Source organism: Carettochelys insculpta, chromosome 2, assembly GCF_033958435.1.
Source record: "Carettochelys insculpta isolate YL-2023 chromosome 2, ASM3395843v1, whole genome shotgun sequence".
NCBI classification, from domain to species: domain Eukaryota; kingdom Metazoa; phylum Chordata; order Testudines; family Carettochelyidae; genus Carettochelys; species Carettochelys insculpta.
In genome coordinates this window covers 3,022,599-3,050,385 of record NC_134138.1, presented here as the reverse complement: position 1 = coordinate 3,050,385, position 27,787 = coordinate 3,022,599, and the positions used below count along the sequence as shown (strand labels likewise).

The window sequence follows — 27,787 nt, the reverse complement described above, 5'->3', positions numbered from 1 at the left end:
CTGACACGCCCCACCTCCGAGGTGGCTGTGCTGGGGTACCTGTTGCTTTGTCAAGGGGCAGGGGTGGCTCCTGGTCTGTCTGTCGAGGCGGGCACAGGCGGGTTAGTGTAGGGGCTCATCCCAAGGGCAGTGTGGGGCCCTCTCCATGCTGACTATCCCCTGGTCATTGCCCCTCAGATCCTGCAGACGGGCCAGGAAATCATGGAGCTGGACACCAGCGGGTTTGCCACGCAGGGGCCGACTGTGTTCGCTGGCAACATTGGCGAGAACCGCTACATTGTCCAGGTCTCACCTCTTGGCATTCGGCTGCTGGAAGGAGGTGGGCATCATGGGACTGAGCTGCCACCCTCAGGCCCCCTGTTCACCCCCACCACTGTGCTGTGACCGAGTGGCTGGCACTGGCAGGGCTGGTGCAGGCTGCGAACCTCTGTGGCCCCCGTTCTGATAGGGGAGCGGGACCCCGTTAGTCTGGGGTATCGGGGGCACCTGCTGCTCTGATCTGACGGGGGCGCGGGGTTGCTGGGCTGGGCTTCGTGGCCCTGGGCGTGGCCGTGCCCCAGTGTGGCAGTGGCTCTGTTTTCCAGTGAATCAGCTGCACTTCATCCCGGTGGACCTGGGCTCCCCCATCGTGCACTGCGCTGTGGCTGACCCCTACGTGGTGATCATGAGCGCTGAGGGCCAGGTGACCATGTTTGTGCTGAAGAGCGATACGTACGGCGGCAGGACTCACCGGCTCACCTTGCAGAAGCCCCAGCTGCACCACGTGAGTCTGAGCAGTGGCTGCTGTGGGGGACATGCTGCCAAGCCCCTATCCTGGCACGTGCTTGCAGGGGACGCCGGTGCTGTTCCTCGGGGTGGGGCTGAGGCACTCGCCCTGGTGCTATTGGTTGGGGTGGGCATGTGTAACATACCAGGGTACAGGTCAGAATGCCGGGGGTACTGTGTGCTGCGGCAGCTGCCCCCAGAGCTGCTCACAGCCAGCTTGCCAGCCATACCCTGAGTGCATGTGTGTGACTGCGGCCTGGCAGCCGCACCTGGGTCACCAGCCGTGGTTACGCTGCAGGGTGACCCCAGATCTCCCTCTAGAAATGTACAGCCTGCACTGCCCAGCCCTGGCCTGGGCAGTACAAATACTTCAGGGAATGACCCGCCAGGTAGGTATTCCCATGCTACAGTTTAAACACACTGAATTGTGTAAAAACTAACAATAGCGGATCAGCTCCACACACAGAAAGATTAGGAGTCCAGGTGATGAGACCTGCAACTCACAAAGGATTACAGAAATAAAAAATGAGACATTTACTAAGCTAACAACCTGGTTTAGATTCAAACAGTTACTCACCATGTGCTGTAGTGGGTTAGGGACCAAACCTCTCCCCACAGCATCCAGCAGCTGCTTTCCTTGTCTCCTCAGGAGGGGTGAATGTGGTGGGGTGTTTTTCCCCCATTCCTCCAGTTTCGAACCCCTTCTTGAAAAGTATTTCCAGCTGGGCTCCGGGAGACAATCTGAGTGGAAGGATGTTCCCTGCTGCTTTCTCTCACCTGTTGGAAATTCCTTTGTCTGCCTCCCTGCTTGGTGACTGTTTCTTGCATAAACGCAAACGAAGCAGCCTGCCCGTCCCTTTGTGTAGGCCAGGCCTGGTTGCTGATTTCTGCCTGGGCAGCACTGTGGGAGTTGGCGCATTTGTTAATCCCGCCAGACGGGAATCGTATGTGTTGCATACACATTTTACCTGGCTGATGCTGCCACCACGTGCTGAGTGTTTAGTTCTAAGGTTGTCAGGGTAGATGCAGGCTGTGAAGGTGGAGTCTTGTGCCATCCTAGCATGCGCCGGCTCAGGCTTCAGACATTCTACCCACAGTCCTGTCCCTTGCAGCAATCGAAGGTGATCGCTCTGTGCTTGTACCGGGACGTCAGCGGCATGTTCACCACGGAGAGTAAGACGAGCAGCGCCAAGGACGAGCTCTCCTTCCGGAGCCACTCGGAGGTGGAGATGGTCATCCAGGATATCAGGTGCAAGAGAGGCAGGGGGCTTTCCCTGGCCGGCAGGGACAGGCAGGTGGGTTGGGGGAGCAGTGGTCAAGCCAGAGAGCCCATGAGGTGGACAGCTGCTGTGAACGAGGGCTTCCGTGTCTGTGACAGGGGTACCCTCACCTGGGCCGTGTGAGCCATCAGCCGAACCCTGTGCTCTGTGCCTGCCTCCCCTGCCCGAGAGCGGGTACAGGAGGGGAGGGCAGCAGCCCGGGCCCCCGTAACAGCCTCTCCCTGCCGGGCGCAGTAACACGGTGGATGACGAAGAAGAGATGCTCTATGGGGACTCCAGCTCGCTCTTCAGCCCCAGCAAGGAGGAGCCGCGCCGCAGCAGCCTCCCGCTGGCGGACCGGGACCCTCACCAGTACAAGGTGGAGCCCACGCACTGGTGCGTGCTGGTGCGGGAGAACGGCGCTATGGAGGTGAGGCCTGGCTCAGCCCCACGCGAAGGAGGCTGATCTGGTGCTGCCAGAGGCTGCCTTTGCCCCCTGGCGTTGAGCCCCTTGTATCTTGTCAGCCAGGCAAGGTTCGGCCCAACTGGGGCTTGGATGGGAGACCCCTGGGTTCAAAGCGGGGCCTGGTGGCAGTGCTGAGTCACAGGGCCTCCCCTGGAGTCGGCTGACTGGTTCCCCAGAGCGGCACTGGCATGAGTGAGTCTGGGGGTCTGACCCCAGGAGGCACTGGGCTGCTGCTGGGAAGATGTGAAGCTGAGGCTCTAGTCACCTCACCCCCAGCGTACAGAGGTGAGGCCCTTCTCCCATCTCAATCCCCTGAAGAGTTGGCTGGGGACAGGCTTCCTGCCAAGCCATGAGCCCTGCTGCTGCTGGGCCCATTCTGGGGTGCATCTGGGGCTCCCCCAGCATGACATGGCTCCCTCAGCCCAGGTGCCCGAAAGGGGAGCAGTTACACTGACACCGGGAAATAACATTGACCCCATGTGCAACTATCCAGGGTTGCTCCTGGCCACGAGGCTGAATCCAAGTGTAAAAAGCCCAGGACATTCCCACGGATAGTGAGTGACAGCCCCAGCCGTCCTACCGCAGGGTCTGAGCCAGGCGCCAAGGGAGGGCCTTGGGAGGTGTTTCTCCAGGGGCCGCTAGGCAGGGTGGCCCCCGCAGGGTTCTCTGTAGCTTCCTCTGGCCGGGGGGAGAGGGTTGCTCTGACCATAGCCCCCACCGAGCCCAGCGTCTCTCTGGCTCCCTGCAGATCTATCAGCTGCCTGACTGGCGCCTGGTCTTCCTGGTGAAGAACTTCCCCGTGGGCCAGCGGGTGCTGGTGGACAGCTCCTTCGGGCAGCCTGCGGCCCAGGGGGACACCAAGAAGGAGGAGGTGACCCGGCAGGGGGAGATGCCCCTGGTGAAGGAGGTGCTGCTGGTAGCCCTGGGCAGTCGCCAGAGCCGGCCGTACCTGCTGGTGAGCTGGGTGGTGGGTGTGCGGTGCTGCCCAGGCAGGCCTCCCGGGGGCTGTGTGCCCCTGCCAGGCGGCGTGCGGGCGGCTGTGTGCTGTGGCTGGGGTGCACAATGGCTGGATGACCGTTCCGAGAGTCCTGCAGGAGGGTGTGACACATGTGGTCCTGCAGGGAGCAGTTCGGGGTCCCACAGCCTCGTCGGCGATTGAGCCAATGGCACGGGGAGCGCTCCGAGAGAGGGTGCGGCCCTGCCGAGCTGGGGGGCAGCAAGAGCCTGGGAGGGTAGAGCTAAAAGAAGCCAGTGGGCGTGTGCTGGGGAAGTGGCAGGGGAGGGGGCTGTAGCGCTCCGGGGGGGGGCAGTGGGAATATGCTGGGGGGTGGTAGGGGCTGGGGCTGTAGCATGCCAGGCTGGGGGGGCAGTGTGAACATGCTGGGGGAGGGGAGGGGGCTGTAGCATGCCAGGCTGGGGGGGCAGTGTGAGCGTGCTGGGGGAGGGGAGGGGGCTGTAGCATGCCAGGCTGGGGGGGCAGTGTGAGCGTGCTGGGGGAGGGGAGGGGGCTGTAGCATGCTGGGCGGGAGGGCGGGGGGGGCAGTGTGAGCGTGCTGGGGGAGGGGAGGGGGCTGTAGCATGCTGGGAAGGGGGGCGGGGGCGGTGTGAGCGTGCTGGGGGAGGGGAGGGGGCTGTAGCATGCCGGGCGGGGGGGGGGGCGGTGTGAGCGTGCTGGGGGAGGGGAGGGGGCTGTAGCATGCCGGGCGGGGGGGGCAGTGTGAGCGTGCTGGGGGAGGGGAGGGGGCTGTAGCATGGGGGGCGGGGGGGGCGGTGTGAGCGTGCTGGGGGGGGCTGTAGCATGCCGGGCGGTGGGAGGGGGGGGCGGTGTGAGCGTGCTGGGGGAGGGGGGTGGGCTGTAGCATGCGAGGCGGGAGGGCGGGGGGGGCAGTGTGAGCGTGCTGGGGGAGGGGAGGGGGCTGTAGCATGCCGGGTGGGGGGCGGGGGCAGTGTGAGCGTGCTGGGGGAGGGGAGGGGCTGTAGCATGCCGGGCGGGGGGGCGGGGGGGGCAGTGTGAGCGTGCTGGGGGAGGGGAGGGGGCTGTAGCGCTCCAGACCGGTGGTGTGAATGTGCCGGGCAGAGAGGGGGTGAGCAGCATGGGGTCCATTTGCTGCACAAGGGACTCCCCAGGGCAGCGTGGGAGCCCCTCTCTGGGTGTTGATCTGAAGGTGCTGCCCTGGTCGGGGTGGTTGGACCCAGGCTAGGTGGACTCCTTCCACAGCCTCACATGCCTCCGCTGCTGCCCCAGCTCTGCTGCCAGGAGCCGAGACCGAGGGTGACCTGTGGGATGATGGGGGAGGGGCTGGTCATGGCACAGGAGGGCGGGAGTCTCAGCCATTCTCACCCCCTCTGCAGGTTCATGTGGATCAGGAGCTGCTGATTTATGAAGCTTTCAGCCACGACTCCCAGCTGGGCCAGAGTAATCTGAAAGTCCGGTTTAAGAAGGTAACAGGCATGTCCAAGCCCACCCATGTGCCCTGCAGCCGGCAGGCCCAGCCAGCCTGGAGCAAGGGGACCCAAAGCACCACACGGTGTTCTGCTCCAGCCACCCTTTACCCCAGTGTGAAGGCTCCTGGGGAATTCCAGGCCAGGCAGCTTCACTGCAACACTGGAAAGATAATGGATGAAATCAGCAGTCTGTTTGCAGGCTGTTAGTGGAGAGGATGGTAAGGTGATAAGTAACAGTCAGTGGGCAGTTGCTGAGGGGGAGGGATAGCTCAGAGGCCCATGCATTGGCCTTGTGAACGCAGGGTTGTGAGCTCAGTCCTCGAGGGCAGCACTTCAGGGTCTGGGGCAAGTAGATTTAAAAAAAAAAGAGTGAAGGGATGGTGATAGGCCTGGCCATGAGGGCAGGGGACCAGACTTGGTGACTTCTCAGTCCCTTACAGCTCTGTGGGATTGGTATATCTCCATATAATACATAGTTGGGAGAGGAGGGATGGCTCAGTGGTTAGAGCACTGGCCTGCTGAACCCAGGGTTGAGAGTTCAAATGTGCCCAGGAAGGTGCTAGGTTCTGCTGTGAGGGCAGGGGGCTGGGCTCCATGGCTTCAGAAGATTTCTTCCAGTTTTGTGAGCTAGAACAAATCATGTCTAACCAGCCTTGGGATGGTGGGAGTGAGGTCTCTCTTGGCTTTGGAAAGGGGCTTTTTTGTCAAAAACACCAGCAAAGTACACCCTAGATGGAGCTACTATAAGGTGGGTGTGTAACTGACTGGGTAACCAATCCCAGAGGATAGCTGTCAGTGGTGCACAGTCTCACATAACAAGTGGGGTTCCGCAGGGGTCACTTTTGGGACCAGTTCAGTTCAGTATCTTCAGCGGCGATTGAGACAATGGCACAGAGCTTGCGCTTGTAGTTTGTGGATGACACCAACCTAGGGAGGAGCAGTCAGTTTCACACACACAGAATGGGATTCCCTAGGAAAGAGTAAAGCAGGAAGGGATCTGGCATGTTACTCGCACAAAATTCTCTGTTGCTCCCACACTTGAGGGGCACCCACCCCCCTTTTATGGGCTCAGGTGTAACCTTACATTCTGCAGGTCTGTGGAGTCCAGTTTGGGGGCCCCCCCCGTATAAAAAGGATGTGGATTTGCTGGAGCAGGTTCAGTGAAGGGCAACAAAAATGATTGAGGGGCTGGAGCACAAGACCTGTGAGGAGAGGCTGAGGGATTTGGGCTTGTTTAGTTTACAGAAGAGAAGACTGAGGGGTGATTTAATAACAGCCTTCAACTTCCTGAAGGGGAGCTCTAAAGAGGAGGGTGAGAAGCTGTTCCCAGGGGTGACAGGTGGCAGAACGAGGAGCGATGGTCTGAAGTTACAGAGGGGGAGGTCGAGGTTGCCTATTAACAAAAAACTATGTCCCCAGGCGGGTGGTGAAGCACTGGAATGTGTTGCCTAGAGAGGTGGTGGATTCTCCATCCCTGGAGGTTTTTAAGTCCCAGCTGGACAAGGTCGTGGCTGGGATGCTTTAGTGGGGGTTGATCCTGAGGGGGGGCAGGGGGCTGGACTCAATGACCTCCTGAGGTCCCTTCCAGCCCTATGATTCTGTGATAGTTTTTTACTTCTGAAAGAGCCTGACACAATCATACACTGCTTAACCTCTGTGTATTGACAATCATAAAAACCAGAATGCCTGTGCTAAGCATACAGTGCTTGCCACTCCCAGTAAGTCTTGGTGGCCAGTCCATCTGGAGGACTCTCTGTCTGCCCAGCGTCATTGGCAGAGAGCTGAGGTCTGGCAGCTCTTATCTTGGAGCTGTGTCCTGGAGTGGGCTCCCCAAGAATTCCTCTTGGGCCCCAGTTTGTACAGTGAAACCTGAGTCCTGTTTAGCTGTATCGTAACTGGTTGTTCTACTCAAATTTTATTCGTCGATCCTGACATACCGTAACCAGTTATCTAACCAGTCGTACTGTGATAGGGTCACAGAAAATCCCTGGAGATGCTGATCATACTGCTGACACCTTTCTTGCTCTCTGGGCCTCCCCATTGTCCTGTTCTGCTGGGCCAGAACCTGGTCTCCCCCAGCCAAGGCACAGTACTGGGGGCTACTGCCTCGCTGCAAAGCCATGTGGGCACTGATTCTCCACAGCTCTGGAAGGGTGCAGTTCTAGGGCCCAGCTCCTAGGAAATCAATCCCCAAAAGGGATCGAAACCCACATAAATTTCTCTCTGCGCAAAAGATTTACCCGGGGGGGCTCATTAAGTGAGCCGCCTTTGTCAATGAATGGGAGATCTGGGCGCTGCATTTCAGGAAGCTGTGGATGAGCAGAAAGCGCAGAGGGGAGCATCCGAAGGATGAAAGCACCAGGAAACGTGACCCGAGAGGGAAGCTCGAAGCCCAGGGTTTGTTTAGTCTGGAGAGGCCTGAGGGAGGCAGGATAAGAGTCTCCAAGTGTGTAAAAGGTTGCTACCAGGAGGACAGGACAAGAAGCAATGTGGGGTTTAAATTGAGCCAGGGAGGTTTAGGAATAACTGGCTAAGCAATGGAACAAATTGCCTGGGGAGGTTGGGGAATCTCTGTCATGTTTAAGATCAAGATAGACAAACCCCTTCCAAGGGTGGCTGGAGGATTCAGAGCCCTGCCGTGACCCCGTACGGTCTCTTCCATAGGCCGGGCACCATCTTGACCCACTGGGAGGTAAAACTCACAAGTAGCTCAGTCCTTCCTGGGCACTGGTCTGGGCTGAAGGGTTTGTGTCCTGGGGGGCGGAAGGTGGCTGACAGGCTGTGGTTTGGGCGGCCCCAGCTGCTTCCCTGGGGGGCCAGTGCTGGGTGGGACCTGGGAGAAGTGGAGGTGTGTTCTGCAGTGCCCCCTGCAGGTGAGATCCTGTGGGCATGGAAAGGTGAGGATGGCCCACCTGGGTCCTTGCTCCCTGCAGGGCTCCAGTCCCGTTGTCGCCGGGAGGCCCTTGGTCATCCAAGGCCTCATTTGTGACCCTCTCCTCTCCCTGCCAGGTGCCTCACAATATCAACTTCCGGGAGAAGAAGCTGAAGCCGTCCAAGAAGAAATCGGAGAGCATGACGGGCGAGGAACTGGGGGGTGCGCGGGGGCGGGTGGCACGCTTCCGCTTCTTCGAGGACATCTATGGCTACTCAGGGGTGAGCCACGCTGTGCCGGGGGCTGGGCAGGCTTGTCCCAGGGGCTGGCAGGGCAGCAGACGTTCCTCTGGTGCAGTCCCTCCTTGTTGAGATTGGCCCCCAATTTGACTGCTGCTACCTGGGAGCTGGGAGTGTGTGTGTCCAGGAGGAGTCTGAGGGGGATTCCAGCTCGGCGGTGGAGTAGCTCCCTGGGTCAGAGAGACCCTTCTGGGTGCTGGTGGGGGTTGGCCACTGCCTGTTTGTGGCTGTGCTGCCCTGGAGTTCACTGTGGCCCTGGCCACCGTCACTTGGGAGGCGGCAGTGCAGGGTGTCCTGACCTGTCGCAGGCTCCCATCCTGAGAGAGCCTAGAAGACAAGCGGGGGCTGGCTGGGCTGGCACTGGGAGGGGAGCCTCTGGGCAGGGCTTAGGGGGTGGTGGGTCAGCCCTGCATTGCAGGGGAGAGCGGGAGGTGGGGCCCTGTCTGCAGGCTCTGGCTCCCTGTTCTGACTAGCGCTGTCTCTGCTCCCAGGTGTTCATCTGTGGGCCCTCCCCCCACTGGCTGCTGGTGACGGCCCGGGGGGCCCTTCGCCTGCACCCCATGACAATCGATGGCTCAATTGAGTCCTTTGCTCCCTTCCACAACATCAACTGCCCCAAGGGCTTTCTCTATTTCAACCGGCAGGTGTGTGGGCTGTGGCGGGCAGGGGCGGGTAGCCGTAGCCCCTTGGAAGTGGGGTGTGTGGGCTGTGGCGGGCAGGGGCGGGTAGCTGTAGCCCCTTGGAAGAGGGATGTGCGGGCAAGGGCAGGTAGCCATAGCCCCTTGGAAGTGGGGTGTGGTGGGCAGGGGCAGGTAGCCATAGCCCCTTGGAAGTGGGGTGTGGTGGGCAGGGGCAGGTAGCCATAGCCCCTTGGAAGTGGGGTGTGGTGGGCAGGGGCAGGTAGCCATAGCCCCTTGGAAGTGGGGTGCGTGGGCTGTGGCGGGCAGGGGCGGGTAGCTGTAGCCCCTTGGAAGTGGGCTGTGGCGGGCAGGGGCGGGTAGCTGTAGCCCCTTGGAAGTGGGGTGTGGTGGGCAGGTGCAGGTAGCCGTAGCCCCTTGGAAGTGGGGTGTGTGGGCTGTGGTGGGCAGGGGCGGGTAGCTGTAGCCCCTTGGAAGTGGGGTGCGTGGGCTGTGGCGGGCAGGGGCGGGTAGCTGTAGCCCCTTGGAAGTGGGGTGCGTGGGCTGTGGCGGGCAGGGGCGGGTAGCTGTAGCCCCTTGGAAGTGGGGTGTGTGGGCTGTGGTGGGCAGGGGCGGGTAGCTGTAGCCCCTTGGAAGTGGGGTGTGTGGGCTGTGGCGGGCAGGGGCGGGTAGCTGTAGCCCCTTGGAAGTGGGGTGTGTGGGCTGGGGCGGGTAGCTGTAGCCCCTTGGAAGTGGGGGGTGTGGGCTGTGGCGGGCAGGGGCGGGTAGCTGTAGCCCCTTGGAAGTGGGGTGTGTGGGCTGGGGCGGGCAGGGGCGGGTAGCTGTAGCCCCTTGGAAGTGGGGTGTGGTGGGCAGGGGCGGGTAGCTGTAGCCCCTTGGAAGTGGGGTGTGGTGGGCAGGGGCGGGTAGCCGTAGCCCCTTGGAAGTGGGCTGTGGCGGGCAGGGGCGGGTAGCCGTAGCCCCTTGGAAGTGGGCTGTGGCGGGCAGGGGCGGGTAGCCGTAGCCCCTTGGAAGTGGGGTGTGGCGGGCAGGGGCGGGTAGCCGTAGCCCCTTGGAAGTGGGCTGTGGCGGGCAGGGGCGGGTAGCCGTAGCCCCTTGGAAGTGGGCTGTGGCGGGCAGGGGCGGGTAGCTGTAGCCCCTTGGAAGTGGGCTGTGGCGGGCAGGGGCGGGTAGCTGTAGCCCCTTGGAAGTGGGCTGTGGCGGGCAGGGGCGGGTAGCTGTAGCCCCTTGGAAGTGGGCTGTGGCGGGCAGGGGCGGGTAGCTGTAGCCCCTTGGAAGTGGGGCACGAGGGCCTTTTGGTCCCAGCATGTCCTGCTCAATCTGGGCACGTCCTACCGGCCAGCAGCTCTTCCTGGGGCAGCGGAGGGTGGGGCTGACGGCGGCTCTGCTTGCAGGGAGAGCTGCGGATCAGCGTGCTGCCCGCGTACCTGTCCTACGACGCCTCGTGGCCCGTCAGGAAGATCCCGCTGCGCTGTACCACACACTACGTGGCCTACCACGTGGAGTCCAAGGTACAGGGGCTGTTGGCCGTGGCGGTGCTCTGAGGGTCCCTCTGGGGCACAGCATCCCCTGGTAGTTTGGCCAGGCCGGGCCAGGCCAGGCCCCCCACGCTGCTCCCCCCATCCTGGCCTTCGGGAGTGCTGCCAACCCGCCTGCCCCTCCTGTCCAGCTCTGCCAGGTGCCCCAGGCTGGCAGCCTGCACCACGCCAGATGGGGGCAGAGGGAAGCAGCTGGTCTCTCCAGATTCTGCTCTGCGCAGCTGGCAGTGGTCAGGGAGGCGATGGGAGGGGCACCCTGGTCTGTGCGCCACGCCCGGGAGCCTGTTAACACCAGCACGTCTCCGGCAGGTCTACGCCGTGGCCACCAGCGTCGTCAACCCCTGCACCCGCATCCCCCGCATGACGGGAGAGGAGAAGGAGTTTGAGAGCATCGAGCGTGGTGAGCAGGCCCTGCCCTGCCCGCGTGGGGCACGCCCTGGCGCTGGGTGCACAACGCTGGCAGCAGTTCCTGCAGGGCTGGCTGCCTGGGGCACTGAGGGTCTGCCCCATGGGGCAGGGAGGCTGTGGTGCCCACTCCTCGCCCTCAGCAGGGAGCTGAGGTGGGTTGGTCTCTTCCCAGATGAGCGCTACATCCACCCGCAGCAGGAAGCCTTCTCCATCCAGCTGATCTCGCCAGTGAGCTGGGAGACCATCCCCAACACCCGGTAATGGCCCGTGAGTGGGGCAGGTGTCTGGGGCTTTGTCACCGGGAAGCGGGGGAAGGAGGCTGGCCCTGGGCATGCTGCACGGGCAAGAGCCCCTCCGTGTGCCGCAGAAGCCAAGCAGCAGGTGCTGGCTTCCCCCCGCCCTCCACAGCAGCGGGGAGAGGGTTCAGGGCAGGACGTGGCTGTGGTTGGGAGGAGAAGCCTGGCACTGTTGGGCCCTGACCCCAGCCCGCCTCTCCCGCCCGCCTGCCCAGGATAGAGCTGGAGGAGTGGGAGCACGTGACCTGCATGAAGACGGTGTCTCTGAAGAGCGAGGAGACGGTGTCGGGGCTGAAGGGTTACATCGCCACTGGCACCTGCCTCATGCAAGGCGAGGAGGTGACCTGCCGTGGCCGGGTGAGTGCAGCTGGGCTGGCTTCCTGCGGCGGCGTCTCAGGGGGCCGGACTGGCGCTTCCTGGCTGCCCCAGTGGCTCCATGGGGGCTGGCCTGTGCCGCTCCTGGCCTGGTGTTCCCCTCTCCTGCACCCCGACTTTGGCCAGGTCACCGTGTGGGGTGGCTGGGCTGCGCGGGGGCAGGGGTTGCTTCCAGGGCTGACTCCATGGAGCCTTCCTCCTTATGGACCCTGTGCTCTCCACGGCTTGTCTGCCACAGGGCCATTGCCTGCGTGTTCCTGGTCGGGGGGTTGCCTCTTTTCCCCCAGCCGGGGCTGAGCTGTCGGGGAGCAGGGAGGGAGCTGCCCCTTGCTCACAGCCCCCCCCCCCCCCCCCCGGCTCTGCAGATCCTCATCATGGACATCATCGAGGTGGTGCCAGAGCCAGGGCAGCCGCTCACCAAGAACAAGTTCAAGGTGCTGTACGAGAAGGAGCAGAAGGGCCCGGTGACGGCGCTCTGCCACTGCCATGGCTACCTGGTGTCAGCCATTGGCCAGAAGGTGAGGCCAGCAGCCAGCCCAGCCCATTCCCCAGCTGGGCCACCAGGGGCTGCCAGCAGCCTCCCCAGGCACTGGGTATGAGGAGCCCAGTCCAGAGGGGTCTGGGGGCCACAAATGAGCCCTCGGAGCCCCCCCGTTCCTGTGGCTGCCCCAGCAGCCTGCGTCTTCACTTCAAGGCAGGCACCTTGGCCCCCCGAGGCCAGCTGGAGGAGACAAGCGCCCTGGGTGGGGACCTGGGCCAGCCTGAGACACGACGGGACAGCCGCTGCCGGGAGCAGGGTGCAGAACGTGAACCCTCTGGACAGAAGCGACTCTGATCGGTCGCGGGGGGGAATGGCTGGCCCTGGGGATGGGGTTATGGAGAACCGGTCTGCCTCCTCTGGGAAGCACTGGCTCCGCTCCAGCCCTGGGGGGAGTTGTGTGGTTGGGTTATGGGGTGTAGGACCTGGCGAGTGATCCAGCCCAGGGACAAGGGTGGGGCCTGAGGTATTTTGGGGTCCTGGTTCCAGTGGGGCCCCGCCTTGGGGCTGGCAGTCCCCCCCCCCATCGCGTTGCCTGTCCGTGGCTGTGAGCCCCACCCTTGCCCTGCTGCAGATCTTCCTGTGGAGCCTGAAGGACAACGAGCTGACGGGTATGGCCTTCATCGACACGCAGCTCTACATCCACCAGATGATCAGCGTCAAGAACTTCATCCTGGCCGCCGACGTCATGAAGAGCATCTCGCTGCTGCGCTACCAGGAGGAGAGCAAGACGCTCTCGCTCGTCAGCCGGGTGCGGGCGGCGGGAGCTGGGAGGGCAGGAGGGGGTGGCCCAGTCCGGGAGCAGGGCACAGCCCGGCCCGAGTTCCCCCCTGACCCTGCTTCTCCTGCCGCAGGATGCCAAGCCCTTGGAGGTGTACAGTGTGGACTTCATGGTGGACACGGGCCAGCTGGGCTTCCTGGGTATGCGCCTTCTCCACCCCTCGCATAGGGCTCAGCCAGAGCCACCTGAGCTCAGGGAGGCCAATGAGGGAGGGAGGCCCCAGTCCAGGCTGGGCCAGCTGGTGGGGCTGGTACTGCTTGGGCCCCGCTGCTCAGTGCTGGGACTGTGCCGGGAACTGGGGTAAAGGGGATGTGAGGGCAGAGCCAGCAGCTATGGCCTGGATCCAGGTTTGGACCCAGGGTGGGGGAGCGTGACCGCCAGGACGGGCTGCGGGGAGTATGACCAGTGGCAGTTGTGGGGTGACTGCCAGGGCTGGGGTGGGGGCAGTGTGACTGCAGGGGCAGGGGCTCTTGGGAAGTGTTCCTGGAAGGGCTGAAATGCTGCCTGGAGCAACCATGTCGCTCTCTGTTCCCCCGGCAGTGTCGGACCGCGATCGCAACCTCATGGTCTATATGTATCTGCCTGAAGGTAAGGCCTGCTGCCGCCCCTGCCTCCGTCAGAGCTGGGCCCCAGCCTGCAGGGTATGCCTGGTGTGAGGGGGTTCAGGGGTCCCCAAGCTCTGCACCCCGGCTGCAGGCAGGAGTGACTCTCACTCAGCGGGTAGAACAGGAAGTTTATTAGGCAGCAGAGGCCCAGCTCAGCACAGAGGTGTCAGTAAAGCCAGCAGAGACAGTCATTCCAACCCATCCTTGGAAGAGGAGCCTGAGGGGTGCCCCTCTGGGGTGTAGTTTCCCTTCCCCCTAGCTCCTAACTGCCACCTCCCATTGAAACTCAGCTCGGCTCCTCCCTGCTCTGTGCTCAGGGCAGAGGTGTTACCTGCCAGCCTAGTATACAGCCCCAGGGGTCATCCTTAGCCACTAGGAGCTGCTCTGCCTGTCACACACATCCAGCCTGACTATCGCCCCCCGCCCCCACAACTCCATCACACCCAGCTAGGGGCAGCCCCTGCTCTCCCAGGGACTTGCTGTGGGGTGGGTTCCTTCCCTTCCAGCACAGACAGGGTGACCCTAGGACTCATCTAGGCCATAGGAGTGTTGGGGCCAGGGGTCAAGCCACCATGTGGGGGAGGAGACAACTCTTTCAGGGCCAGTTTCTGTTGGCAAGAGTCCAGAGCTCTGTCTGTACCCTTCGACCCTGACGAGCCCACAGCCTGACTAGCCAGGGCCACCCACCAGCACCTCCCCCGCCAGACCCCGGGGCGGCCCCTGGAAATGTCCCGTTCGGTTTGTGGTTCTGGGCCAACGTCCTTCAGCCCGTCCGGCTGTGGTGGTGTGTCTGGTCGCCTGCCCTACTTTGGGGGGCCCCTAGACAGAGCCGAGCGTGCAGCTCCCTGCACCCGGGGGTCAGTTCCCACCCCTGCCGCCAGAGCCTCTTGGGAGTGCGGCTCCTGGAGACACCTGCACCCGGTGTGCCGTGCTCTGTCGCCTGCCTTGCCCACTGGACTAGCTCCCGCTGCTTCTCTCAGCCAAGGAGAGCTTCGGGGGGATGCGGCTGCTGCGCCGGGCCGACTTCCACGTGGGCGCCCACGTCAACACCTTCTGGAGGACGCCGTGCCGCTGGGCCTCCGACGGCCTCAACAAGAAGTCCAACGCCTGGGAGAGCAAGCACATCACCTGGTTCGGTAGGCCAGGCCCGACCCCCTTCACATGCTGGGGGTGTTCAGCCAAATGCAGAGCAGCTCCTCTCTGCTGGGGCAGCTGCCGTGGGGGTGAGAGTCAGGTAGGGACTCCCCTCACGCCTGCCCTGCCCCTCTGCACTCCTTACAGTGGGACTGTGCCCTGGGAGTAGGGAGCAGCCTGAGGGCTGCTGGGTGGGAGTTGCTCCTGCTGATGGCTGGGAAGTGGGGGAGACAAGGTTGTCGGAGGGACAGGCCGGCAGCAGAAGGGCTGAGCTGGGACCCCGGAGCAGCCACAGGGCAGGCCAGAGAGCGGGCTGCAGGGCCCCTGGAGGCTAGGGCCGACTCCCCTGGGCTGCTGTCTAGAGTAGGACAAGGCTGGCAGGGGGCACCGGAGCTGCGGCCTTGCTGCACATCCTGCCCTCTGCCGCAGCGGAGGGTGGCGCCTTGCAGGGGTCACCAGGGCTCGGCTGCTGCACCAGCTCCCTGGGGTTCCCTTGGGGAGGCCGGAGGGGCAGCTAGGAGCCCCTGCTCTGCCCAGGGCTGGTGCATGCTGCTGCCCCAGCCAGGGAGCCTCCCCTCCAAGCTGGGCCTCCTGGCTTCCCTGACGGGGCTGTTCCCCTCCCCAGCCACACTCGACGGCGGGATTGGCCTCCTCCTCCCCATGCAGGAGAAGACGTACCGGCGTCTGCTGATGCTGCAGAACGCACTCACCACCATGCTGCCGCACCATGCTGGCCTCAACCCTCGGGCCTTCAGGTAACGCCCGGCTCCCCTCCTGCCAGCTGCTGCAGGGCCCTTGGCCCCACGGCCTCTCCATCCCAGAGGTGGCTGCATGTGGGCCCCCTCGGGACGATGACTTTTAGCCTGTTGGACCTTGGAGCACAGGCACAAGCTGCTGGTGCCAGTTCCCTCCTCAGGGGGAAGGGCTGTGTCGTTTGGCATGGCCTGGGCTCAGCTGCCTCTGCCAGTGGCCAGGAAGACAGGGCAGAGAGGTGCTGGCTGGGGCCGCACTCCGGCCTGGGGCCCCCAGCTCTCCAGGAAGGGCAGAGGGATCGCAGAGTGGGCTGTGGAGCTTGTGGGCCATGGGCAGCCTCTCCTGGGACTGATTGGGATCGGGACACCAACCCTTTCTCTGCTGCAGGGCCCTGGGGGAGAAGAGCTGGGGCTCCATGTGGGCCCCTCGGCCAGGCCGGGCCACGCCACTCCCCTAGCTTGCTCCCTGCCGGGACACCTGGGGCTGTCACCCAGCACCTTGTCCAGCCCATCCTAAGCGCCCTGCGAATGCGGGAGGGGCAGCAGTGGTGCACCAGCCTGGGCCGCTGCCCTGGCCAGCTTCCCTGGCCTCCCTGCAGGTAGCTGCGGCTCCTCTCCCGCAGGATGCTGCACGTGGAGCGCCGGATCCTGCAGAACGCCGTCCGCAACATCCTGGACGGGGAGCTGCTGAACCGCTACCTCTACCTGAGCGCCATGGAGCGCAGCGAGCTGGCCAAGAAGATCGGCACCACGCCCGACATTGTGAGTAGGGCCCCAGTGCCCCCAGCTCGACCTGCCCCTACTGGGAATACTTCCTGTACCAGTGTCGCCTTGTCCACCCCATCTCCTCGTCCTGGCCTGGTGCTGGGGCTCAGCCTCCCCCGAACAGCACTTCACTGAGAAGGGGGAAAGCTGCCCCACCTCGCAGCAGGCCCTAAGCCTGGGCCAGAGCCCTTCAAGGGGGCGTCAGGCCCTAGCATGGCCTGTTTCTGAACTTCCTGGGCCAGGTGACTGGCCAGGGTTTAAAATTCCAGTTAATTGTTTCATTTGCATGTTGCTGCCAATTACGAAACCACATCTCTGAAACCCACTAAACCATCACCACCACCCCACCATCGTCAGGCCCCTCTCCTGACCTGCCTGCTTCTGTCCTTGCAGATCCTGGAGGACTTGCTGGAGATTGACCGTGTCACAGCTCATTTCTGATGGACTGTGGGTGGCCCCGGGTGCAGGGCCAGCGCCGGCTGCAGCTTTTGTAAATGCCTGGGAGCCTGGGCTCAGAGGGGCCAGCCTGGCTTTGTACGCACTCGAAGGCGTTTGTAAAGAAAAGACACTCTGTACTCCTGCTGTGGAGTGTTTGCTGGGTACGAGGGCTGGCTGGGAGCGTGTGTTTACCTGGCAGGGGCCCAGCTGGCTCGGGGGAGCTGCTGGCTCTCCAAGCTGCAGCAGGCAAGAGACCAGGACTGCACCGGCAGCCTGTCTGGAGAAGCGGGTGCCCCTGCCCCATGGTATCAGCAGCTGGCACCTTTCCCCCACCTGCCCCTTTTAGCATCACTGACACCTGCTGGGTCACCTGCAGCTGTTTTATTAGCATAAAGGCAGAGTCTGTGCTGGCCCTGGAGCTGATGCAGCCACAAGCAAAGGGCCAGGCTCTCACCGGGGCAGCTTGCTGCTCCCGGCCCGCCGGGCAGCAGGCCTAGCCCTGTCCTGGTCGCCACAGGTGGCTCGCCTAGGCCTGGAGGTACTCGTAGAGCTGGTCACTGGCAGGGAGGAAGCCCACGTAGACCAGGAAGCGGACGAGAGAGACCGTCAGCCTCATGGAGAACGTCTCCAGCCTGGGGAGGGAGCAGAAGACACATGGAGCAGGCGCTGGCAGTCAGGAGTCCCCCCCCCCACGCGCTGGAGCCCACGCCCCTACCTGAGGGTGACCTCAAACTTCAGGCTCTCCCACATCACCCGGAGCCAACGGAAGAGGCTGCTGCGGCCGAGTCCTGAGGATCTGTGGCTAGCGATTCTGCCCCAACCCTTCACAGCACTGCGGGGACAGACCAGCCAGTGGTAGACTAGGGCTCCCTTCTGCCCCTAGATCCCTCTGTACTGGGCACAGCCCAGGCCAGGTGCCCTTAGCACAGGGGTCGCTGAGGGAGGGCAGCCAGCTTCTGCAATGTGGGGCTCAGCTGCAGCCTGTTCTGGCCATACTGAGGGGCTGGGGGGAGAGACACAGGCCAGGCTCCCCCCCCCCACAGCCTTCTCGGGCCGTACCGAGGGGCTGGGGGCCACGTGGGCCCCGGCCGCCGCTCTCACCTCTTGGCCATGAGGAAGTAGCGGTCGGCGGGGGTGCCCAGTGCAATGTTGATGCTGCGCACGGTGTTGATGTTGCGGAAGACCAGCAGCATGGGCCGGGGCAGGTCCTTGAGCACCTGCATGATGCGGTCGAAGTGCTGCTGGGCCATGGTCTGCATGTAGAGCGTCTCCTCCCGCGTCAGCATGTTGGCCAGGCGCAGCTGCCCCCGGGGCAGCGGCCTCTGCATCAGGATCTCGCAGAAGAGGAAGTAGTCTGGGCGAGGACAGGCCGGGCGGTCAGCGGGGAGCCGGGGCTGGCAGCTCTGGGAGCGTCACGGGCTCAGGCTCTGCACCCCGCAGGGAGGACAGAGCTGTACCCCAGCTCCCCCACGACTCACCCTGCACGCCCAGCTGGGCCGAGCAGGCCCTCATGGCTGCGTCGTCCCGCACAATGATCGCTCGCCACAGCTTGCAAAGGGCCATCCGGTCCCTGCCAGGGGAGAGGGACCTCGTGGTGCTGGGGGAGGGGGGGGCCACGCAGCCTGCAGGCAGGAGGGCTGGCGTGCTGCCCCCCACCCCCATTCCCTACCTCTCACTGAGGAACTCGTAGAGCCCATGGTCCAGCAGCACCAGCTGGGCCTTCCCGTCGGGGCCCCTCCGCACCAGCACTGCAAGAGAGAGCGGGTCACGGCCCGGCCTACCCCGCCCAGCCCAGCAAGCCCCCCTCCTCCCCCACCCCCGTACCGTTCCCAGGGTGCGGGTCCGCGTGGATGAAGCCCGTGTAGAAGATCTGCTCGGCAAACACCTGGATCAGCTTCTCTGCAGTCTGCAAGGGATGGAAGAGCTGCTGCGTGCCCAAGGCCGCTGTTCACCCCACAGCAGCAGCCGGGCCAGGCCTGGGCTAGCTGCCAAAGGCGCAGCTCCCACGGAGGCGGCCTGGGGGCAGGGAGGGGCTCAGCCCAGTAGCGCTAGGGCTCCGTGGAACAGGGAAGGGCCCCCGGCACGTGCCAGGAGACAGCCATTTGCACTACTACTGCTGGGGGCAGCGGGGCTGCCGCGACGCCCGCCTGCAGGGGAGATATACATGGCAGCCGTGCGGCTCCCTGCCCCCTTCTCCCCATCTCCTGGGGAGCAGGGCCCAGCCCAGGAAGCGTCTGGCTCCTGCTACCTGGGCCGTTTGCTGAGCCGCCCCCTCGCCCGAGGCCAGTGACTCACATCCTTGAGAGACAGGCCTTGCGCCCGGATGCCTTCCACGTTGTTGATTTTGCAGCCTTCGTAGTACTCGGCCGTCAGGACTCTCTGCCAGGAGCGGCCATGGTGGGGTCAGGGCCCTGCTGTCCCAGGAGCAGCCTGCAGAGAGCTGGGGTCGGCCCCCCTTTCCCCCCGCCCCAGGGCCCAGGCCGGTCCCTTCCTGACCAGGGCGAGGATCTGCCACCCCTCAGGAGAAGGAGCTGGTCTCCATGAAGTGGGGGGTGACTTCAGCTGGGCTAAACCCACCCGGGCCCAGGAGAAGAGGTGCCTGTGTCGCTGCCCTAGCCCAAGCTGCAGCTGGGCATCCTGCCCCCAGACACCTGGAGATGTGGCTATCACCCCCCCTCCCCCCCCCGGACCACAGCCCAGGCAGGTGATGTCAGCCCCCCCAGGGCCTGGTGGGTGCTGTGGCAGCCAGGGCCCCCCCCCAGGGGTGGGTGGAAACGTCAGCTGGGGCCTGGCCGGCCCACACCCACCTTGCTGCACTTGTCCCAGTGGACCTTGGGGACGACGACGTAGGGGAAGCGGCGCAGGTCCCGAGCACAGCGCTCCGCGTTCCGGCCCTCGTTCTCAAAGTCCAGCTCCTGGGCCAGCGTCCCCTTCAGGTCCTGGGGGGCGGGGGCGGTGGGCAGGCGCCGGCAGTGCTGGGCCAGCTGGGGCATTCCCAGGCCTGCAGCACTGACTGCCCCATTCCCACCCTCCTGCAGGAGGCAGGGCCCCTGGTGGGCGCTAGCGGCTCCTGTGCCATGGAACTGGCTGGCAATCAGGTGAAGGGGGCCTGGAGCACCTGCCCCGAGCAGGGCCAGCATTGGCTGCTGCAGCCCAGGCAGGGAAGGGTCGGGTCCCGCGGCAATGCCGGTACCTTCAGGACCCAGCTGAAGCCAAAGCTGGGGTGCATGAACTCCACGAGGTGCAGGAGCAGCTCCAGCGTGCGGATGTCCCCATCAAACCTGTCCCTCAGGTCGATGTACTGCACCTGGGGAGGGCGGAGACAGTGCCCTGGGAACCTGGCCTCAGGCCCCAGGGCCTGGCTGACATGCACCAGCCTGCAATTCACCAGCCCCCACTGGGGCAGGGCCGGGCTGGGCCGGGCCCCCCATGCTCTTGTCTGTCCCCAGTGCTGGCAGCAGCTCAGACTGCAGCCCCACAGCGCCTGGCCCCCGGCTGAGCAGCTGGACCAGGGCTGTTCTGCCCTGGGTGCTCTGCACACCTGCCGGGACAGAGCTCCCCCCCCCTCCCTCCTGATCCCAGCCCTGGGGGGAAGAAGGGCAGCTGCTGCAGGTTCCCCATGCTGGCAAGGCCTGGGAGTCACCTGGCATCCTGCCCTGTCCTGTGCCCCACAGGCCCCCCTCCATCATCCTGAGCCGCCTGCCCCGGCTCCCACCCAGCAGCAGGGAGGGTGTCAGCCCAGGCTAGGGCCAGTACTGTTGGGCTGCAGGGGGTCTACTGCCAGCTCCATGAGCCTGGCCCAGCAGTGCTGACTGGGACCCCAGGGGAGACAAGGGCCCTGCATGGAGCCAGACCCCTCCTGGCAGCTCACGCACCTTCACAGCCACCGGGGTGCCGTCCTGGAGCCGGGCCTTGTGCACCTGGGCCAGGCTGGCCGCAGCCACCGGCTCATAGTCGAACTCCCGGAAGAGCGCAGCGGCCGTAGCTTTGAAATCCTCTAGGAACAGCTCATCCACCTGCGGTGGGAGATGGGGCAAGCCGGCCCTTGGGGAGCTGCTCTCCAGATTCCTCATGCCCAGTGCAACTGGGGGTGGCTCTGGGTCCGAGCAGGCCCAGGGCCATGGAGACCAATCTGCAGCTTCCAGCTGTAGAGCAGGTATCCCCTCCCACAGCCTGCAGGAGCAGCCAGGACCCACATTGCACAGCACAGAGGGCGCTGGGCTGGCTCAGCACCACCCTACAGCAGGCAGTACAGAATGGAGAGCCCTGCCCAGCCCCCCTGTGCAGCTGGGCCAAGCCAGGGCCAAGGGGCTCCAGTTGGCAGGGCTGCTAGCCTGGCCCTTCGTCCTGGGGGGGCTGTGGCTCTGCCCTGGAGCCAGCACTCACCTCCCCATAGCCCCTCTTGAGAGCCTGGTCCTCCAGCACGCGCAGGGTGTTGATGTACTCGGGCGGCAGCAGGTGGTTGAAGGCGCACAGGCCCTGGCCCAGCTTGATGTAGAGGCCGCCGTTGCGGATGGCACCCAGCACCAGGCAGTCAGCTGCCCGCTGGTGACAGGCTGACATCACCTCCTGGTACTCCTGGCTGTTCTGACAGCAGCCGCAGCAGGGAGCGGCCGTTAGCACTGCAAGGCATAGCCAGCCCAGGGCACGGGCGTCTGGCCGGGGCTGTCAGGGGTGCGGGCGCCTGGGTGGGATCGGCACAGGGCACTGGTATCTGGCTGCGGCTAATGAAGGCATGGACGGCGGGGACACCGGTGCCTGGGCACATCCAGCTGGGTGCGACGGAGCTGCTACAGGGGAGGGAGGGACTAGGCCGCCAGCTTGGGGTGCTGCACTAGGAGACAGGCTTGCCCAGGACACCACAGCAGCAGCAGGAAAGGGACTTCCCCCTCTAAACAACCACCCAGTCCTCCTAGGCACCCCCAGCATCCTGACCCGTGCCCACCACTGTGCCCTGCCAGGCTCCGGGTGGGGGAACTGGCACTGGGTCACACCCAGAGGCATGTGGGGGGTCCCCCCGTGGCGGGGAACATACCTCCTCCATGCCCCGCAGCACCACATGGGCCGTCCACCAGTAATCCAGCGAGATCTGCAGGCCCAGGTGCAGGGACCTGCAGGGACAGTGCGGGACAGCTCAGCAGGGGCACACAGAGCCTGAGGCCAAGAGAGAACCCAGGAGTCCTGACTCCCACTGCAATGGGGCCAGGGAGCTCGCGCCTCTCCTGAGGCCTGGACCTGCTGGGCCATGCCCTGCGGCCGGGGGGTACAGCTGATACCCACCTGCCAAAGCGCCCAATGCCTTCCAGCAGCAGCCGCATCTTCCTCTGCTCCCGGGCGTCAGCCAGCCCATAACGCGTGCTGGCAGCCAGGGGCAGCCCCAGCCCCACAGCCAGCAGCACCTTCTTCAGCAGCCCCCTGCGCCAGCCCCAGCTGGGGGACACAGGGACAGTGGTGAGAGACGCCCCCCCATGGCCACCCTGTTGCCCTCACCAGGACTTTCATCTCCTGCTGCCATGGCCCAGTTCCCTGCCCACCGCGCCCCGAGGTGAACTCCATTCTCTCCCACTCATGTCTCCCCCTGGCCACCATGCACCCCACCCCCCCTGCCCTGCCCCGCCCTGCCCCTCCCCCAGCCGCCACGCACCCCAGCCCCCCTGCCCTGCCCCGCCCCGCCCCTCCCCCAGCCGCCACGCACCCCAGCCCCCCTGCCCCGCCCTGCCCCGCCCCTCCCCCGGCCACCACGCACCCCACCCCGCCTGCCCCGCCCCTCCCCCGGCCACCACACCCCCCTCCCCGACTGCCCCGCCCCTCCCCCGGCCACCACACCCCCCTCCCCGCCCACCTTTCCCCTCCCCTGGCCACCACAACCTCCGCCCTGCCCCCTGGCCTCCACACTCCCCATGCCTGCTCTTCCCCCAAGGGCTCCCTGCCCCACCACAGCGACCCCACCCCTCCCACGCAGGCCAGGGCTGGGGGCCCAGCCAGCACAGAGGCAGTGGGGAGGCTGCCAGGCCTGGGCAGTGCCTGACCCCTGTGACACAGAGCCAGACAAACTGACTCCCATTCTGCCCATAAGCAGCTGTAGAAAAGCCCAGGCCTGGGAACTGGGCCACTCCTGCTAACCAGCCCAGCGCTCAGGGACACAAGCAGGCTGGCAAACCCCGCCCCGGGCCGCAGGGCTCCCATCGGGCGTGGGGGCAGCCCAGCGCTCCGGCGGCGACCTTCACCCCGGGGGGACTGGCTCGGAGAATGCCACTGGCTGTAGTCCCCTGGAAGTCTAGTACAGCGGGAGCTGCTCGGCGGGGGATTGCACCTGGAACCAGGGCTCTCCTGCAGAGGCTGGCGCAGCCGGGCAGAGATCCCCAGCGCAGCTCACAGCTGCTTAAGCCTGAGCCGTGAGACAGGCCTGCGGGGCCAGCCTGGATTCCCCGCACCAGCCTTGGCGGAGGGAGAACCACCGCCAACCGCTCCATGGACGTAACCAGCTGCTCACGTCGCTGCCCTGCTCTGGGCGCAGACCCAGCTCGGAACCACCAGGCTCTGTGTGTTCGGTAAACCCTGGGCTGGTGGGGCCACGTCCAGTCCCTCGGGAACAACAGGACTTTACGTGCAAGGAGGAAGATGGGCTACTCCTGCTGGGTGTGGCGGGGACAGGCGCCTGGCCTGGGTGGCTCGGGGAGTGGGGGCAGTCGCAGGGGTTGGGGAAGCGGGTTTGTTGCCAGCTCAGCCAAGCCATTGTTAGAAGAACCCAGCAGTTTCGGGGACGGGCTGCCCCGTTCTCTGCACTTTGCTCTGACTGAGCCATCTTCACGTGGCCCCTCATCCAGCACAAGGGTCACCAACCCCCTTATTTCGCCCCCGGCCTGGCTGGCAGCTGCAGACAGGCCCTGGCTCAGCTTGGCACGGCATTGTGGGGAGGGAGGGGCATTTCCAACTGCCCAGAAGGGTAACGAGGGGCCAGCCCCCGCCCCAGCACCCTGGCAAAAGGCTTACCGCTGCATCGGAGGGCTGCTCCTGTGTCTGCAGTGCAGGGCAAGCAGCTGCCCCGGGCACCTCCGCTGCAGCAGGCGGGAGTGAAAGCGGCAGAGCTGCACCTGGGGGCCACGGCAGAGATGAGCGGAACCCCCGAGTGCAGGCGAGGATCGGCCACCCCACACGTGGCTCACGGCCCTCCCCAGGCCGCCGGGACCCAGGCCACTTCGCCCCACCGTTCCCAGCAGCAGAGCAACGTGAGCACCACAACTGGCTGTGCTGGGCACCAGGCAGAGCTTGGCTGGAGCAGAGCCCAGGGGGCAGCCTCCCATCACACCCAGGTGCACCCGTAACGTTGCCAACCCCACCGGGTGTGTCCTGCCAAGCGCCAGGCAGGGCTGGCCCCCTCCCACAGATGCCCACCACGCTGCTGGTCATGGCTCAGGCAGAGCACAGCCACCCGTGGGACGCCTCCCAGAGCGGAGAACCGGAGCCACCACCTCCTGCAGCCTCCACTGCTGTTCTACGCCCCCCCGCAGCAGACCACCACCGCGGGGGCCAGAGTCGCTGCCTCCCCCCAGGAGTGAACTGCATTTTGCTGGAGGGGGGACGCGAGAGGGACCCAGGCACATGACCAGTGGCAGAGCATGGATGTAGGGTGATGAGCTGTCCCCAGTTGTACAGAGCCAATTCGGCAGCCAGGTTTCTGTCTTTTGGGGGCACATCTTACCCCTGTGCCCCCAGCCCCATTTTCACTCTTACCACCGCGCAGCAGAAGCCAGGAGTCTGACGGAGGAGGCCCACTTTCGCAGCTGCTTGGGAAAAGCAGAGGGATCCCCCAGGGAGCAGGCAGGCAGAGGGAAGTGGGGGTGCTGCTGCATTGCAACCACAGGGCTGGGGAAGGATTCCCACTCCCAGGCCAGAAATCAGCACGGGCTGGGCTCTGGCGGCTGCTTGGGGACACTGTCCCAAGGCACTGCCAATGACACCCGCCCCGGCTCCCGCCTCGCACCCTCCCCGTGCGCCCCGTGGACCTGGCACCTGCAGCGCTCCTGCCAGGCTGTGCACAGCCCCACGGGGCACTCCCAGCGCCCGTCCAGGAGACCAGCGCGTGCAGCAGGCTGGAGCAACTCGGCCTTGAGGGAAGGAGGGAACAGGAAACATAAAGGGCCTCCCACCCGCTCCTGGCAGCAGAGGTTCAAGGCTCCAGCCACCGCAGCCCCCTCCCCCGCAGCACAGCCCCCCCCCCGCCGCCACCCCGGCTGGCCTTGAGCGGTTCCTCAGCCGCCTCGGGGCGGTGTTCCAGTGCAGGACCGGGTGGCGGACCTGGTGCCCTGGCAGAGGTTGGCTCCCCTGTGCTGGGCACAGGGCTCCTCTCCCAGCCCGGCAAGGGGCCCTGGTGCCACGCAATCTGGGGCACACCAGGCATGGGGAGCCCAGCCTATGCCTAGCTGTCCACAGCAGCTGCCTGCCCCAGGCTAGCCCTGCCAAGGCCAGTGGTTGTAGGGTACGGCAGCCGGCTCGCAGGGACAGACTCGGCCACTGGCAGCCAGCTGGGCCCCGCACTGCTCAGGGGCTGGCGAGCCAGGATGGGGCAGGGCAGGGCAGGGGGAAACCGGCAGCACAAAGGTTGAGGCTCTCGGCCCATGGGTGCCCCTGGCCCCTCCAGCACCAGGGCTCACGGAGAGCACGCGCGTGTGCGCGTGTGTGTGCGCGTGTGCGTGCGTGTGCATGCGTGTGCACCTACACAACCATGCACACTCCCACCAGTGCTCAGGAGCCGCCCGTGCGTGGGGGAAGGGGGTCTGGTGCCGTGCACAGAATGCCAAGCGCTGGGGAAGGGACAGTGCCCTAAGGCACACAGTCCCGGAGCCCGGGGTGGGGGGCCGACCCGTGATGAACCCAGGAGCCAGCCCTCTGGAGGCAGGGAGGGGATTACTATAAGGCACCCGGTAACCGGCCCCCGGGAAGCACGGGGGAACGTACCGTAATGTGCCCGGTAACCGGCCCCCGGGAAGCACGGGGGAACGTACCGTAACGCGCCCGGTAACCGGCCCCCGGGAAGCACGGGGGAAGGTACCGTAACGCGCCCGGTAACCGGCCCCCGGGAAGCACGGGGGAAGGTACCGTAATTTACACGGTAACCGGCCCCCGGGAAGCACGGGGGAAGGTACCGTAACGCGCCCGGTAACCGGCCCCCGGGAAGCACGGGGGAAGGTACCGTAATGTACACGGTAACCGGCCCCCGGGAAGCACGGGGGAAGGTACCGTAACGCACCCGGTAACCGGCCCCCGGGAAGCACGGGGGAAGGTACCGTAACGCTACGTTACAAGACCCTGCCAAGGGAGAGGCCCGCGGGTCTCCTCACCGTCCGCCGCAGCTCCATGATCCACCGCTGCCCCCGGCCGCCACTACTGACCGCTAACCCCGTGCCGCGCCCCTCCTCCCATGAGCCGATTGGCCCGCCCACTCGCCCCAGGCCCCGCCCCTCGCGCCCGCGCGCGCGCGCCGATTGGCTCGCCTGCCTTTAGCGCCTCTGCCCTCCCCCGCGCTGATTGAACCCTGCGGATCCCGGCCTCGCCCCCTACTCACAGTGTGCGCTGATTGGCCAGGGGGCTGCTTCGCATTGGTGGGCAGAATGGGCGGGGCCCTGAGCTGGCCCCGCCCCTGACGCTGAGTGCCGGGGCGCTGAGATCATTCTCCGCCCCCGCAGTCTTTTGCGGGCGGGGGTGGGGCGGCCGGATGGCCCCGCCCCCGCCCTGGGGGGGGGGGTGTCACGTGCCAGACTTTCCCACCCCGGGGTGCGGGACGCCCCCGCCCCACGCGCCCCAGGGAGAACTTCCGAACTCTCTTTCATATGCAAATGAGACACTAACACGTGGTTTGCACCGGGAGGGGAATGTGCTGGCTCATTACCGGGGCTCGTTTGCATATTTGGCTTAATCTAATTCTTAACTCCGCCCCCCGCCCCTGCTCTCTGATTTGCTCACCTTGACTGTCGGCGGGGGAAACGTTGTTATTTTCTGTACTCATAGAAACCTAGTTCTGTAAATGAACGCGCGCTGATGCTCCCGTGAGGTTCAATATTGTATTTAGCATTGTTAGTGAATCCTGCTTAATTTTCTCATGAAATTCAGCATTGTTTTGTTACTGAAATCCGGTCCATGTTCTATACGACTGAATAACTCTACCTCCCTGTAACTTACATTCTGTTAATAATCTATTGGTACTTTACCTCCTGATCAATAGGGAATTACCAGAGCGGAATGTCATGAGCAGCAGGAATTCAGTTTGAATTGGAGGAGTGGATAAGGGAATGATGAGAAACTCTCCCCTGGCTTGTTAGGAGGGGGGATGAACAAAGGCGGAGAGAGGTATAAGTAGTGCTCATCTCTTGTTGCAAGCCATGCAGGCTTTGAGGAGAGATCCCCCTGCACCTTACTTGGCAGGCCAAATAAAGATTCTTCTTCCACTCTCGGTGTGTTATTGGGCCAGCGTTGCACACCGGGCACGAACTGCCACTGTGCCACCTTAAGAAGGAGGCAACATGACCATTGTTTTCTGATTTGCTCACCTTGATTACTGAGCCCAACAAGCAGTCCTGGGGCACTTCACAGACTGACAAAGACTGTGGGGCATGAGCTTTCGTGGGCAAAGATCTGACTCAGGGGGTCTCTGCCCACGAAAGCTCATGCTCCAAAATCTCTGTCGGTCCACAAGGTGCCCCAGGACTGCTTGTTGTTCTCGAAGCTACAGACTAACACAGCTCCTCTCTGAGACGTGTCACCTTGATTTCCGTTTTTCGTTCGCCGTGGCTTAAGTGTGGAAAGAAAAAAGCAGCCCAGCAGCCCTTTAAAGACTAACAAAAGAATTTATTAGGTGCTGAGCTTTTGTGGGGCAGACCCATGTCTTCAGGCCATAGCCACGCCTATGGGCTGTGTCTACACGGGCACAAATCTTTGAAATAGCCATATTTTGAAGATTACTAATGAGGCGCTGAATTGGATATTCAGCACCTCGTTAGCCTTAGGATGCTTCCGGCTGCAGCACTTCGAAAGCGCGCGGCTTGGCACGGCTACATGGGGGTCCTTTTCAAAAGGACCCTGCACCTTTCGAAATCCCCTTATTCCACTCAGCGAGTGGAATAAGGGGATTTCGAAAGGTGTGGGTCCTTTCAAAAAGGTCCCCCGCGTAGCTGCGCACGTTCAGAGGCTGGAAGAATGAGCGCCTTAAGGGAAGAACCTGGGAAGACTCACCCACTCCCCACCCAGACCAGCACTGCCAGCCTCCGAGGTGCAGCAACCAGCATCTAGAACCTGACTTTGCCTGTCCCAACAGTGGAAGGCTGCCTGCCTGCCTTATCAGGACTGGTGAGCATGATGCTGTGTGCTTAACATGTATTCTGCTTGCTTGGTAATTGCATAAATAGAGAATAAGAAT

General features: G+C 64.2%; 2 protein-coding genes across 9 annotated transcripts in view; one reads left to right on the top strand and one right to left on the bottom strand.

The window, feature by feature from the left end:
• The window catches only part of CPSF1 (cleavage and polyadenylation specific factor 1), a 32,620-nt gene extending 16,109 nt beyond the window's left edge, over positions 1-16,511 (top strand). For all 4 annotated transcript variants that reach the window (XM_074986458.1, XM_074986456.1, XM_074986455.1 and 1 more), the window contains 20 exons: positions 178-319; positions 585-763; positions 1,878-2,014; positions 2,280-2,454; positions 3,239-3,445; positions 4,843-4,932; positions 7,945-8,088; positions 8,598-8,750; positions 10,139-10,255; positions 10,592-10,682; positions 10,863-10,947; positions 11,202-11,343; positions 11,727-11,879; positions 12,474-12,650; positions 12,754-12,820; positions 13,221-13,268; positions 14,266-14,421; positions 15,045-15,174; positions 15,795-15,933; positions 16,330-16,511. In XM_074986458.1, coding sequence (XP_074842559.1) covers positions 178-319; positions 585-763; positions 1,878-2,014; positions 2,280-2,454; positions 3,239-3,445; positions 4,843-4,932; positions 7,945-8,088; positions 8,598-8,750; positions 10,139-10,255; positions 10,592-10,682; positions 10,863-10,947; positions 11,202-11,343; positions 11,727-11,879; positions 12,474-12,650; positions 12,754-12,820; positions 13,221-13,268; positions 14,266-14,421; positions 15,045-15,174; positions 15,795-15,933; positions 16,330-16,377 — 2,580 coding nt within the window. In that variant the 3' untranslated portion in view covers positions 16,378-16,511. The remainder of the gene's footprint in view (positions 1-177; positions 320-584; positions 764-1,877; positions 2,015-2,279; positions 2,455-3,238; positions 3,446-4,842; positions 4,933-7,944; positions 8,089-8,597; positions 8,751-10,138; positions 10,256-10,591; positions 10,683-10,862; positions 10,948-11,201; positions 11,344-11,726; positions 11,880-12,473; positions 12,651-12,753; positions 12,821-13,220; positions 13,269-14,265; positions 14,422-15,044; positions 15,175-15,794; positions 15,934-16,329) is intronic.
• A 229-nt stretch (positions 16,512-16,740) lies between these two features.
• On the bottom strand, positions 16,741-25,778 carry ADCK5 (aarF domain containing kinase 5). Of its 5 annotated transcripts, none has more exons than XM_074986461.1 (15): positions 25,716-25,778; positions 23,368-23,468; positions 21,655-21,804; positions 21,410-21,485; positions 20,761-20,961; positions 20,250-20,390; positions 19,568-19,681; positions 19,182-19,313; positions 18,670-18,753; positions 18,199-18,280; positions 18,044-18,122; positions 17,853-17,944; positions 17,476-17,728; positions 17,090-17,206; positions 16,741-17,006 (listed from the first exon to the last, which is right to left on the bottom strand). In XM_074986461.1, exons 1-15 carry the CDS (start codon positions 25,731-25,733, stop codon positions 16,901-16,903), a joined length of 1,746 nt encoding a protein of 581 aa, XP_074842562.1. In that variant the 5' UTR covers positions 25,734-25,778; the 3' UTR covers positions 16,741-16,900. The 5 variants fall into 5 exon arrangements, with proteins under 5 accessions (XP_074842562.1, XP_074842561.1, XP_074842564.1 ...); XM_074986460.1 differs by lacking the exon at positions 25,716-25,778 and adding an exon at positions 24,388-24,546; XM_074986463.1 differs by lacking the exon at positions 25,716-25,778 and adding an exon at positions 24,109-24,350.
• Positions 25,779-27,787: the final 2,009 nt, after the last annotated feature.